General features: G+C 37.7%; 1 protein-coding gene across 2 annotated transcripts in view; it reads right to left on the minus strand.

Annotated features, from left to right (window-relative positions):
• Nucleotides 1-534: 534 nt before the first annotated feature.
• Nucleotides 535-14,843, minus strand: part of ITPKB (inositol-trisphosphate 3-kinase B) — a 67,966-nt gene continuing 53,657 nt past the window's right edge. For both annotated transcript variants that reach the window (XM_026695647.2, XM_026695648.2), the window contains exons 4-8: nucleotides 11,848-12,061; nucleotides 8,154-8,358; nucleotides 5,604-5,705; nucleotides 3,311-3,382; nucleotides 535-2,975 (exon numbers count right to left, since the gene is read on the minus strand). In XM_026695647.2, coding sequence (XP_026551432.2) covers nucleotides 2,760-2,975; nucleotides 3,311-3,382; nucleotides 5,604-5,705; nucleotides 8,154-8,358; nucleotides 11,848-12,061 — 809 coding nt within the window. In that variant the 3' untranslated portion in view covers nucleotides 535-2,759. The remainder of the gene's footprint in view (nucleotides 2,976-3,310; nucleotides 3,383-5,603; nucleotides 5,706-8,153; nucleotides 8,359-11,847; nucleotides 12,062-14,843) is intronic.

The following is a 14,843-nucleotide window of genomic DNA, read 5'->3' on the forward strand; positions in this document are numbered from 1 at the left end:
AAATTCAAGATATTAAATATCTCTAAAATATTACTTTTTGCTATACAGTAGAACTTCTGGTCACAAACACTTCTGATCATGACCAAATCGGGTTCCGACCAAAAAATTCACTTTTTTCGCGGCCGATTTCCCCTTCCACACCATTTTTTTAAAAGCGCTAAATTTCCAAAATTAAGTTTGGGTCACAACCAAATCGGGTTGCGACCAAAGTTATGGAATGAATTGTGGTCGTGACCAGAGGGTCTATTGTACTAGTTTGAATTGAATAATTCATTGACTTGAATATCAGACAATTATACACCTATACCAAAATCTAAATGTATATCAAGGTGTTAAGTAGGTAGATTTGGAAATTTAGTAATTTTGGTATGATAGAATTTAGGACCTTGATTGTCCCATATTGTCAACACTGTGGTACCGGTCAGTAGATCAAAGTATTGTATATTAAGAAATATAAAATTTCTTACACCAGCCTCTCACGACCAGAATATCTGATGTAAACAATTACAAATGATAATCTATCACAACAAAAAATCATGTTGTATGTTTTTATTTTAAGTTGTTTGACTTACAGGCATTGTGCACTGGTGATGTTCCTCTGAGGGTTCCTCATCTCCCTGCTAATCAAGGGGAACGGGGTGGAAAGTGTTAGGAGAAATACCTCACAGCAATAGTTCCAGCCTCCAGAAAGATCCAAAAGATATCTGGAGAAACATTTCACTTCTTTAAAAGCCATAAAGCAAAGAATCTTATTTTACAAACAAACCAGCATTTTTTTTAAAAAAAGTATCTAATAGAAGTAATTTAAAAGCTAAATACATTTTTAAAATAGGATGACTTGAAGCTGTTTCATGGTCTTCCTCTTTCCATAAATGCAGAAAGAGATTGCAAACGCCAAGCATTATCCTTTACAAAATTCCATGCATTAAGACTTAGTGTTCTAGATAACTACTGTAAAAGTATGACAATAAATAGTACTTTAAAAAAACCACAAATTTTTTCATGACACTGAGTGGAACAGACACTAGTCCATAAGGCACTTTCAGCATAGGCTATTATTAAACAGCATAAGAAGCCTGAAGGGAAAAACCTTTTAAGCAAAGCAATTATTTACAACAGCACTAAAAAAAACGAAATATTATCTTAGTGATACACGAATGAAACAATGGGATAGAATCTTTCTGGAAAGCTTTCAAAGGGACTGAATGCCAATGAATAGCTGCTCTCTAAAACAAATGCAATTGTTTCAAGGACAGCACCTCTGGATGCAAGAAACAGGATTACAGCATTACTGTTTGGAAGAATAGTAACAACATATTAGCTATAGAATATGGAATACATTATAAATATGGAAAGGTTGAAAACAATAGCCAGGAAATGGCTCAGAAAAAAATGTAACATAGACTTATAGTCTTGTCTTGTTTCTGCAGTATTGAGTTCTCCAAAGAAAATCAAATGCACCAATAATATTTCTCTCCCAGTTGCTGATCGCTTGATTTCAGCAGTCCAATTCAAATGTTCCAGGAACTTGTATAATAACTTGTATATCCTAAATAGAGACTCAGATATATTTGCAAGACTGAATGTGGCAAATCCTCATTTAGAGTCTGCCTATATTGCTACCAAATTACTTACCATCACCTTTCCCATATTCCTTGCCAGACATACAGACTTTACCATTATAATACTCTGCTTGCTGATATGTTAGGTCTAGTTAATATCTCTTCTTACAATGGGAGATTTGGAATGATTTGGGAACTCACCTGAGAATGCACTATCATGTTCAAAAGGTACTGCAGTGCTAACAAAAAGACACCCAGAGGACGGCAGTCAGTGCCTTTGTTACTCTGCAGCAGCCCCTTTCCTGCCATGTGGCCAGGTCATCCCAAATTAATGGAAGGGTAGAGAAAGGATCAGACCCTTGTTTTCAGTAGTCCAAACTAATTTCAGTAGCTAAATGAATGCACCGTGTAATGTAACCCACAAAGGCAAACTTCTGCAGTTGCTACAACTATGTATATATTGCACAGTAAGCCAACAAGAAATTACTTCCTTATGTAGAAAAGTCTATCTGATGTTTAATTATTCCTATAAGCTATTATATTCTAATTCTTATATTTAGGACAGTTAGTAAATATAAATTGCTACCATTCCTTTTGTGGGGCATTCCCACAAAGAAAGAACACCTATAAAAAATGCCCAATATAAGCATGTTTTCAACATCAGTTGCCCCAAATGCTAGCTTTGGACATGAGAGGGCAGCAGATAACTACAAATGCATCCTTTACTCTAGAGATTATTAACTAGATACAATTTAAACAAGTCTAGAGCATTATCTTTCTGGTACTCAGGCACATAATAACTTTTATCAGATTTTTTATACAAAAGTTATTTTCCGTTTTAGGATGCAGGAGACCTAACTCCCAAGGCCAATATTGCTATCTGGATTAACTTCTTGTTCAGTGTTTCTTTGGGAAAATTACATTTTATTTACACCTTAAATCATGGGTCCCCAAACTTGGCATCTTTAAGACTTGTGGACTTCAACTCCCAGAATTCTCCAGCATAGCTGGCTGGAGAATTCTTGGTGTTGAAGTCTACAAGTCTTAAAGTGCTACGTTTGGGGATCTCTGCCTTAAATAAAAGAAAAGGAACTTTTAAATTTTAGAACTGGAAGAGAACATGGAAGAAAAGTGTCTTGTAGTGCAGATCAGAAAGTCAGTTGGAGGAACTAGGTGGTGGACTGTGGACTCTTGGTTTTAATGCAGATCTTCATGTTGAGACAACTCTGTTAGGATCTCAATAAGATTATCCAGCCCCCAGAGGTAGCCATCCTCTCTGTTCCCCTCTATCCAGGGCACGTTGTGCTGCAGAACCTGTCCCTCTGGAAGTGGAGTGGTTTTCCCAAAATCAATCATCCATACTTTGGCCTGCTCCTTCTTGTCATGGATGAAGAGAAGGGAACTCCCAATTACCTGCAAAAGCAAATGCAAAAGAACTGAGGATCCCAGAGCAGGAATTAAAGAACAAGTGTTACAAATTCTTCTGAAGATAAGATTACAATTTTAAAAATATATATCTACAGGATATTTGTATTAACAAATTAAAAACTGAAAGTAGCAATATTTCAGCATGTGAGGCAGTAAAAATTGTTTCCGTGGGTTCTCAATGCACACAGTTGTGATGTATAGGCATATTTTTGAATTTTCATGAACCAAATGCCCAATGATTTCCATTTGTGTGTTTAGGTGATATGATTTGACCTAGCTCTAGTTTTTTAAAAGACAAAAGGGGAAATGAATAATTTTACCTCATGGGTCTTGAAGAATGGTGATGTTTCCAAAGTATCACGTATTCCCTTTAACCGGTTAAGATAACTGTTCTGAAGTTGCAAGAAAATATATATATAACTCATACATGCTGTATTTGCATGCATTCGTGCACATAACACAACACAACACAACACACACAACACACACATAAGCCAAGGCATTATTCCTGAATCAGGTATGACCCATATCTCAGCCCAGATACCAGTGACTTATAAAAAATGAATAAAAGGTGAGAGTAGAGGAGGGAATACATCACACAAGTCCTTTGAGTGCTATAGTAAGCTCTGAAGCACAGACTGTTCACTTAACTTTAATTTTGTTCACACCTTCCTACAAGACAGGATTGCAAGCAAATTTATTTGCATAAAAATTATTTCACATTGAACATATCCCTTCCAGCACTGCTCAACCTCATTTCTGGGGTGGTGATGGAGTTACTCGATTTTATGGTGCTGGGTGACTTTAGGTTGTCCTTCTTGGTTGAACTTGAACTATATGGGTTAGGTTTGGGGAAGCCGTTTTGCAAATTGTTCTCTTCCTTTTTGAGTAATGGAATAATTACTCAAGTAATATTATGAGTAATATTATGGTGTCTTGCAAGGCTTGGTTTTCTCATTTCTTCTTTTTAACATCTCCTTATATGAAGCTATTGGGAGAAGTCATGGTTAAGCATCTTCAGTATGCAGATAGAACTCAGTTGTATATCTTGATCCTGGGCCAAGGAAGAGACATGACTAATGTTCTCTCTTGATGGCTGGAGGCTATCAAGATATGGATGGAAAAGAAGAGGCTTAGGCTTAATCCCAGCAAGACGGATAGCTAGTTCTAGACAGATTGCACTATCCTAGACAGAACTGATTCAAAATCTAGGGCTCTTCCTACATGCCCAGCTTTTTAGCAAAGAGCAGGTAACATTGTGGCTAGTTGGGGTCTTTGCATAAATTACATCTCATGCGTCAGGTACAACTTTGCTTGAAAAGAGTCTCATACCTTAATTAACTGTTTTTGGAATATTGCAATATGCCCTGTATTGGCTGCTTCAGAATGCAGTGGCTTGAGTAATGATAGCTATTATAAGGTATTCCTATGTGACACACTATTCCAGCAACTGTGATGATTGCTAGTTACTTTCCTATAGTAACGTATATGGTTTGGGACCTGAATATCCTGCTCTCATTTCCATTTCCATCCATATGTTAAGTCCTTTTTTAAGAGAACATCATCCACAGGGATTCTGAGGATGAGTCTTCTTTGTGAAAACAGACTGCCCACCCACTCACCTCCGCAAGATTAGACTAGTCCCTTTCCTGTTAACATTCTGAAAAGTCTTAAGGTCTGGCTATTTCAAAGCCCTTTGATTCTTGTGTAGAAGGAAGCTCCCTACAGTTGTTATGTGTGTGAAATTTGTTTATTACTTTGTGCAAAGTTTATTGCAAATGGTAATTTACTGTTTGTCTTAATTTGTTTGCGATTTTAATATATTACTTTTTAATCCTTTTATTGGAAAGGGGTTTGTAAACTGTACTGACTCTGTGGATTAGAATGGTACATTGGCTCTAGAAAATAAACAGATAGCAATTTAATAAAAAAAGAAGAAGAAAAATATTCTATTAAATCTGATTGGTCTTAACATTAATACATTCAACAAACTAAAGAGATAACACAATTTTGACTATATATTTCAATTTTTATATGCTTCCTTTCAAAATCAGTTTCTTCTAAGGAACATTTAAAATTTAAAATTATTTTTATAACATGAAGAGATTGAAAAGCTTTGAGCAAGATGTCATAATTTGAACCAATCTATTTAAGGGCTTAGTCTAGTTAAAGCAAGAGGCAACTTTATTTTGTTCAGTGGCAACACTTATTTTTATTTTGGAGCCCTGCAAAAGCATATTACTATGACATCATCAACTATTTCAAAAAACAATATTTTGGGCTTACTTAGCTGTGGTGCCTGTATTGTTTTTACACAAAGTGGGTGCTAAGCCCAGAGGTGTATCACTTATTTTAGGGGCTCATTAGTAAAAAGATTCCCACCCAAATCCCACCATTTTCCTGCTGCTGAATTTTGGCAGCACGATATTGGGGTGGGAGTAGAATTCAAAGGAGCATAAAAATGGATTTGGGGGCAGTTGTGGCCTGCTGATCCTTGAGTGAAAGTATTGCCCAAGTCATTACACATCTCCCCTTTCCATTTTAGCATGTGGTTTTGGATGTTAAATTAATCCAAAGTAAGGAACGCCAAAGGAAATAGTTAGAGTGATTCACCAGAATGTTATGGTTTCCTTTTGTAAATTCCCTGAAGGCGTCCATGACTTGTTCCTTTGTCCGAGTCTTCTTGAAATCCCTGTTCACAGTGCCATCTTCTTTCTTTAAAAAAAAACAATGACAAAAACATGGCTATTACCCCGAAGAAGCTTTTTCTATTAATACCACTTGCTGATCACTAAACAGAACTCACTATATCCTATGACAAAATTTAGGGCAAAAAATTTGAGATGGTAATCAGAGCTTAATAAACAGTCATGGTGGGTGGGGGAAGACTGCTTTTTTGTTGTTCTGGGGACGCTGGAGAAGTCATTTCTATGTTTATAGCTTTCTAAGTGAAATCAGTTGCATCCAGCTGCTGCTGTTGGAGGCATTTTTCTTCCATTTGAAACTTTTTGGAGGGTTTGATATGGATTATTTTGAATATGATTGCAAAGGAGGTGAGAAATAACCATTTCTTGAGAGATACCATATTGAACAATGCTAGATATGTAGCGCTTCAACAGAATGCATTTTGGCATCATGGAAATTATAAGGCTGGAAAGAATCTATATGTTTACCCCAACTTTCTGTCTTACAAGTTATTATATTAAGGTTTTAATGTAGTAAGCTATTGTAAGTGCAACAAGTGGAAGCTGCAGACCATTATTTCATTAAACTCAGTAATGTTATTCCTAAATCTACTATCCAATGTTCGTTTAAACCACGAGTGTCAAACTTGTTTTCATTGAATGCCGCATGAGGGTTGTGTTCGACCTCGGGGGGTGGGGGCGGGGGGGTGGTACCATGACATCACTCGTGTTGGGGGTGCCTGTGGTGGCCTGAGAGCTCTGCTAGTGAAAACGGGCTCCTGGGCCCCGTTTTCGGCTGCAACAGCCTCCTATAGCCAGCAAAATGAAGTTTTGGGGGGCATGTGTGCCTCCTGAGCTTTATTTTCACTGGCAGAGAGTTGCAGGAGACCATCGTGGCCGAAAACGGAGCCCAGGATAGCTGCGTGTGGCCCTCCTGAGCTTTGTGTTCACTGGCAGAGGCACTGCGGGCTGGACCTTCACTGTTTCCAGGGTGGTCCTGCAGGCCAGATCTAAGCACTCCGTGAGACAGATCTGGCTCACAGGCCTTGAGTTTGACACCCCTGATTTAAACCCATGGGATTTATTATATAACCCTCCTCTTAAGCTTTAGTTTAATGAGCACAAAGATGCCCAAAGTTGGAGCTAATATAAGCAAGCAGATATAACTCACTGGTGTAGTTTAGAACTGTATTGGAATGACAAACTATCTCTCTCATTTGGCACCATAGTTCCTCTAGTCCAGTGGTGGCTAACTTTTTTTGGCTCCTGCGCCGAAAATTGCTCTCATGCACGCACTCATGTGCCAGCACCCAGAAGGCAATACACACAGGCCACTCCCTGTGCCTGCACTCACCTCCACGTGCACTGCGTGTCTCTGCGCATGGGCGCATCTCCCACACACACCCCTCCCCCTGTGCATGCACGCTAGATACCCAACAATCAGCTGTCAAGCAGGCGGCGCACACACATGTGCAGTGGGGCTCTTCCGGGCGACCTCTCACATGTCAGCAAAAGTGGCTCTGCATGCCACTTCTAGCACGCATGGCATAGGTTCGCCATCACAAATCTTAGTTTTACTTTTGCTTTCACATTCCTGAAAATGAGATACTTGCATGCTTTGGGCTCCAATAATTGTATCTGAAACCACCAGAGACACCGCCAAAAGTTTCAATGTGTTAATGTCACTCTATTACCCTTTTTGTACTTCTTCAGATATCCAAACAATTGGGGAATGTTGTAATGTCTGCAACATCCAGTAAACCCTTTACATCTGAGCTTTTACTGTTGCCCAGATAGACAAGGAAGAATAAGGTATGAGACACATTCCACTTATATGAACATAAGCAATGACCTGCTGAATTGGACTCTGGCTAAATCTAGTCCAACAGTCTGTTCCCTACTACTTTCCCATTGATTCCCATGACTTCCATGAATCAGTCCATTCCTTTTTTGTAGCCAGACAAAATGGCTTTTGTAGCCAGACAAAATGGCTCATAAGGATGAGGATGTAGTGAACCTAGGCCTCTGAAGAATCATACTGGATTGCACTAGTCAGAGTCTCTTAGGAAAAATTCACACGTTGCTATATTATCCATTCATAAGACCAATCTCTTGGTTGAATAAGTAGGTTAAAAACTATTATTATATGAACTTTACATAATAATGTAATACGGCAAGGCAGAGCAAGGCAAGAAGTTTTATAACTGTCAACTGCATATGTCCAATGATTTAACACAAAAAGGAGAAGGGAAAGAGTTAATGCCACAAAGAATTCATGATCCTGCCATACCAAGTTAATAATCGGAAATCACATCTGTCTCCAAAGAAACTTGTCTCAATAATATGTACTTTGCAAAGATATATTATATATGGAATTGTTAAACCTAGACAAAAATATCTGACATTTTACATTACATGACAAGTTAATCACAGATTCATTTCCCATGCACTGTTGCAACAGACAAATCAGAAAGTCTACCTTTATTCCTTCAATCCGAAACCCTAACGTTGCTGTAGAACTTATAGTTTCTCTCCACTGCATGTATCGAGGCTTGGTCACTGCATGTTGAGAGTTCTCTTCCTCAGTCGGAGCCTCAGGATCTACTTCGATCATCTTCTGATACATGTCTTTCCGCAAACTTGGCTTCTTTCTGGCCTTTGATAATTCCTCTTCCAAATAGGTCCTGCAAAGACAATGTATGTTCACATTACCATATTTGGAAACCAATTTATTACTACTATGTCACAGATGTCTGGGCAGATGAACAGGTTCCTTCCTATCTTCTCAATATGCAATAAGTGCAGTGCAGGTTCCTTCCTATCTAGAAGGATAATTTTTTTATGTTTATAAATATTAACCCCAACTCCCACTCCCCCCCCCTACAAATGCAGGCACATCTTTATAAATGTCCTACTTGATATAAACGCCCCATTCATGTCAAAATGAGTTATTCAAACTGAAAAAAAGTATTATTGTTGGGCATCATAGAGGGATACAAATTACTTATCCATACTCTAGAGCATCTTCATTTATTCCAATATTATGGAAGCCAACATCATCTATAATCAGTATAACAATGGCAATTTTTTTGAACCATTGAAGTCAACATATTGGAGTCAATCAGATTTAAATATTGGAAGCACTCTCTAATGCAGACAGAATTATCCTCCAAGAGCATGGTCCTTCCTGTATAGCCTACTCTGAAAGGATGAAGAAACCTTAATTTCCAAAGTACATGATATGAAGACAAAAAACAATTGTTTTCTTCTTCAATGATGCATACAGTAAGTAGCCAGAGATGGTCTGAGTCACTAGTTGTTCTGAAAGCTCCATGATAGATGTGAATGGTTTCCTTAAGATATTAAATTGTGTATTTGGGGATGTTTTCCATATCTAAAGTGCATCCATCATTTACTGGCAAGTAGACATGAAAGAATGCTACTGACATTTCATGTTATTTGTCATACAATGAACCTAGGTATGGAATACAATAGATTGAACAAAAATGGTTATTGTTGTTTTGTTAATTTTCCCCATTTGCCCACCAGAGAGCTCTGTTCTCCAAAAGCTGTACTGTACTTCTTGAAATATCACTGTGGAGTACTTATTCAATAAAAGATATGCAACTACTCTGCACTTTTCCAGTGTCCTTTAACCTTAGATATTAAGATTCTGGTTACAGATCTTATAAACTACAGATTTAATTTTACCTTAATTCAGCTCCATATTTGCAGTACAGCCCTAGTCATGACAGCTTCTAATTTCTTAGCAGTTGTTTTGTATCTCAAACATGAAAGGGTCTACATGTACAAGTGCTACATGTGCTGAGAACAGCATGCAATATATGCAAAATGTTCATTGACATATTTATTGATCTCAGAATGATAACATTTTAAATCATGGGTAGACAGCCTACTGTGCCCATAGTGATTTTACTCTTCCCATAATCCCTTGCCATTGGCCATGCTGACTGAGCTACTGAGAATTGAAGGGTCATACACTACTATCCAAGGGGTCGAACAGGTTGTGTTTTCTTTTCTTAAATCTTACCATGATAAGTAGAACTCTACCAGATTACATTGAGTGATCCTACAATCCACTATCTTCTTTATAGCTTCTAAGTAGCCGCAGTGGTGCAGTAGTTAGAATGCAGTACTGCAGGCTACTTCTGCTGTCTGTCAGCGGCCTGCAATTTGGCAGTTCGAATCTCACCAGACTCAAGATTGACTCAGCCTTCCATCCTTCTGAGGTAGGTAAAATGAGGACCCAGATTGTTGGGGCCAATAGGCTGACTCTGTAAACCGCTTAGAGAGCGATGTAAAAAGCACTATGGAGCGGTATGTAAGTCTAATTGCTATTGCTATTGCTAAGGCCACAAGCAGAGCATGCTTCCCAGCAGTTTCTGTGCAGTCATATTCTAAATCTGATCTTCAAGGTAATGCTTAATAAATGTCAACACATCTCTATTCACTGATTTCTTTGAAAATCATCTGAATTAATGATTACGTGACACCTGTATGGAAATGATGCCAATATATGTGTGAGGAAACAAATTTAATTTGTCTACTGAAAATCAGCTTAATTGTGCAACCTTGCTTATGGTTTGAGATAAAATAAAAACAAAAACACTGAATTGATCCTTCTCAGCACTCTGTTTTCTGAACATTGGCACCAAGGATTCCTCTATATCAAAGTATTCAGTGGACAAGAAATACATTCTAGGATTGCATTCTGCTAATCATGGGTATTGAACAATTTCATATCCTTTAGTTTCTCCTAATTTTCTCCAATATATACTGGTTTTTTTACCAACCTAGTTAAGAACCTAGTAACTCTTAGGACTATTGTGTCTGAAGTTACTTTTGCCACTGGCCATGATATCTGGGAATTTTTGGATCTGCAGTTCCAACAAATCTGGGAGACATTAATTTGCTTGAAATATTAAATAATATTTCTGTATATTTATTTTCAATAAAGCAGCCAAGATTCTATATATAGTTGAAGAGCTATGCTAAACACACTCTCAAACACAGTTACAGAAGAACAGCAAATTTACAGTTGTTTCTAGAATAAGTAAACTGTAGTAATCCTCTATTATCTTTCTGACAAAGATGTACATTTTTGGAAAAATATGCTGGTCAACCCACAGCTTTGAATGTCATTCCATTTATTCATGCAGTTAATTTGAGTTTTGCTTTCCTTAAGTGCAAGAAAATTCTAAATCAAACAGCAGCCTTTTTCACAAAGAGTAAATTTATGATGATATAGGGCAGTGAATTTCCTTATCTATCATGGGTATGGAGTGGCTAGAGAGCACAATTCAATTCCAAAAATGCTATTAAAAAGTAGTTTATGAAGGACATTTTCCTCAAGAAACCTGGAAACCACAATTCTAGTTCCACCTTAAGCATGAAAGGCAGCTGGATGACTTGGGCCAGTCACTCTCTCTAACCCACAACACGGGGTTGTTGTTGTAGGGAAAATTAGAGGAGGAAACAGTATTTGGTATGTTTGCTGCCTTGAATTATTTATAAAAATAAAGGTGAGATAAAAATAAAGGTCCTAGATACACTACTAGTCCAAATGAGTTAGAATTCCCCTTTTGTCAAATTCCCATGTTTTAAATTATTTAGATAAGAATTGCAGACTATATCTTTAGTTATATTAGACATCACCGTTCTTATCAGTCAACATGACCATCTACTGGTTCATGGTAATGAGAGTTAATAGCAAATCAGAATGACATTAGATTAGGGAAGTTTCTTTTGGATTGTTCTTTCTGTTATTCAGCGGAGAGAACAAACTTTCACCTACAATCAGGCTTCATTGGTCTGTCCATGCTTAAACTTAAAAAATGAAATCACCTGCTTTTTCCAAGGTAATCATCTCTGCCAGATTTCAAACAGAGATAAAAATCAGCTTGATCTATAGTGATCGTGCAAAAACATACGATGTGAAATTGAACTTCAGATTTGCATTAAAGCAAACCAATCAGTAGGTTTTTCACTGTTGCTTTAACAAGCCCTCAGCAGGGTTAGGGCAGGACAAGGCTAAATTGCTCTGCTGGCTTCACATATAGGTAATAAAATCTATAATTTGCCTCACATTTCTTTTCAAAGATCGTTGTAAGAATCAGGTTACTCTATATTTTTGTCTATAAAGAAAAGCTAACCTGACTCCCATCTTGCAGTCCATGACACAAGGAGAATCAAAATCAGCTAGGAGATCTTCCATCTGATTATACCTCTCCCCATCCTTCACAATATCTCCATGGTAGGCAGGAACATAAGGCTTAAGGACATCATTCATCAAACGGTCCAAACAACGCTGTTCAGACTCACAATGCTTCTTTAATATCCTTCCATTTGCTGCAGCTTTGAAGCTACCTAAAACACAAACCAAAACAAAATTGTTTTTAAAATACAAATGGAAGCATTTTTAAAAGTTGCCACAAAGAATATTTCACCCTTTTATGGAATGCCCCAGCTCTTCTGCCTGGTACTCTCCAGGATGCAGGATTTCATTTCCTATAACATTCAGTAGCATCTGGACAGCAACAAGTTGGGATCAGCTACAATTCTTAGCTTTTTCTAATGTATTTAAACAAGGCTATATACACTGAAATTTTATAGGTGCTGCTTGGGCTGGGGCTCTAACCCCCACAGCCGTGGAACCAAAGAGGGGGCCTCGGCTGCTGTCCAGGGCCGGAGGAGAGATGGCTCTGCTGGCCAGAACCACGGAGCAAACTGAGAGCTTGTGGCCGTCAAAGACGGCACAATATGGCTGCACCGGATGGAGCCAGGAAACCATCTATCAAAGTTTATCTCTTTTTTTCCCTTTCTAGATTGAAAAGATTCAGAAATGGTGTACTTGCTCTCCAAGTTCTGGGAGCTAGTTAAACCCCTCTGTTGAGCTCTAAGACTGAGTTAAAACTGGGGACCGTTAGCAGGGAGGCGTGTCCTCAGAACTTTAACCCAGTCTTCAGAGCTACAGCACCAGCATTAACCCATTCCTGGATCCCCTCGCCACCACCCTGGAGAATGCAAACAAGATTAGTCTTTTGTTCTTTTTAATTCTGTACACCTAGACACTTTCTACTATGATATTGAATGAATGGCAATAATATAGATTTACTTCAGACAAAGCAGCATAAAAACACCAAATAGAATATTTTGTTAAAATGTTTTTTTCCTCGGTTAATGTGGGAAAGAGACAGAAAATGAGACTGAAAAAGCATCTCATCCCAACTAATAAAAGTGTTTCAATACTCTCTTATGTACAAGAGGAGATGATCTAAGGTTACTCTCTTATGATTATGAAGCTGAACCCATTATGTCCATGTTATTGACATATGAAATATATGCATCTCATGAGCAAGTTGAATGACTATAGAGGAGAATGTTGCTAATTCCACATACACAAATACTATTATATAACTGACTTTCTTTCTGGTCAATTGTGTTGCTCCAAACAAAGCTCTTTTCCCTGCTTTTGGTACTAAAAATTATCTAAACATTGCAAAGGAGTTTGTATAAAGGAGTTTGTACAAAAGGGGTAGGGGAATGTCAATAAATTACTTCATGACACTTTTTAAAGCATTTCTGGGTTCCTCGTTTTCTTTTGATCAATCCTCTATGTGTGAATAAAAGAGAAAGGTGAGCAGAAATCTATATCCACTACAGTCCTACTTGATTTAGGACAGACACCCCTGTTCATGTGCAGATCATGCAGTTTTCCCTAAGTGGCGGTGCAACTTCATTACATCAGGAATGCTAGATGGGCAAATAACACATGCTCATGCACATGCTTCTGAGGCATCACTGGTAAATGTCTTCTGAGGCATCACCACTCCCCCACAAAAGGAGTCTGTATTTCCTTTTCTTGCAATGAATTGTGCACAGAATTCTGCGGATATATATAGGCATGGAGGGAAAGCCGGAATCTCTTTTCTTACAACATCTTCACTTTGTTTCTGTAGACAGGACTTTGTGGACGGGAAAAGCTCTTCCACAAGAGTTTTGATCCTAATGGATGTGCAAAACTTACAGACTCACAGGCCAGAGGTGCTCCACCCCTACTTTAATAATATAACTTAGAGCTGTTTGGGTAGATAACTGGGAACTCTGTGGGAAGAATTGACTCCTATCACATAGTAGCAGATGGAAATTAGAGGGAAGTCTTAACATCTAAAAAACTGCATAGGAAACTAACAATATTGCTTTGCTTACAAAAACAACTTTATAATTCTCTATAGGAGGCATACTCAGGACATCCTCAATATGGAGAAGGGCCTATACTGCATGGATCATTCTGATGCAGTATCAGGATACTATTTTTTCTAAGACGCACAGAAGATTTGTTTTATAAGAAATTCAGAGTTGTCTGCAACAGAGTCCTAGGCTTGCTTTGTGCCCAAACTGTTAACATGACAGGACAAGGGGAGGATATAATATATTAGTCCCTGGGTCAAATATTTCAAGTAGCATTACAGTTTTAAGATTTTACATATAATTCAAAGTTAAGTAATATTTTGGAGTTGTTGAGCACAACTGGAATTTTAAGATAAAAATAATGGGTAAAGCGGCTGTCATAGGAAGTTATGCATACTTATGAAATGGTTGTCACAGCTTGTTTCAAAACTCCTTCCCAAGGATGAGTCTCATGATATCTTCTAGCCCCCAATTTATTTTTGCCATTTTTTATGACAGTGACACATTTCCAGACAAACACTAGATTGCACACACATTATTTTTATTTTCTAGGAATGTTTAAGGAGACTATTATATAAGGTAGAGTCATTCTCCTTAAGCAAAAACTATTTCAGAAATCCCAGAATAACTGGGAGTTGGGCAGCATATAAATTTAATACATCATCAGCGTCAGCATCATCATTATTATTATTAAAAATTATGTTAGAAGTTGGTGTCTTCTTGCCAAATAGCTTTGCATTTATTGTAATCATTTGATTAAAATAGTTTTAAAATCAGAACAGTCAATTTCTTGGGCATTACTGATTTCCTCAGGTGCCTGCTCTTCTATGTCTAAAACAAATCAGCAATTCTAGTACAAACCTAATTTGACCTTATTATGATAAAACAGTAGGAGAAAAACACAAGTACTTATAATTCAATTTACGGAAGTAATTTATGTTGAGACTAGCTAATTATC

Source organism: Pseudonaja textilis, chromosome 1 (assembly GCF_049901715.1).
Source record: "Pseudonaja textilis isolate UNSWEBS1 chromosome 1, rPseTex1.2, whole genome shotgun sequence".
Classification (NCBI taxonomy): Eukaryota; Metazoa; Chordata; class Lepidosauria; order Squamata; family Elapidae; genus Pseudonaja; species Pseudonaja textilis.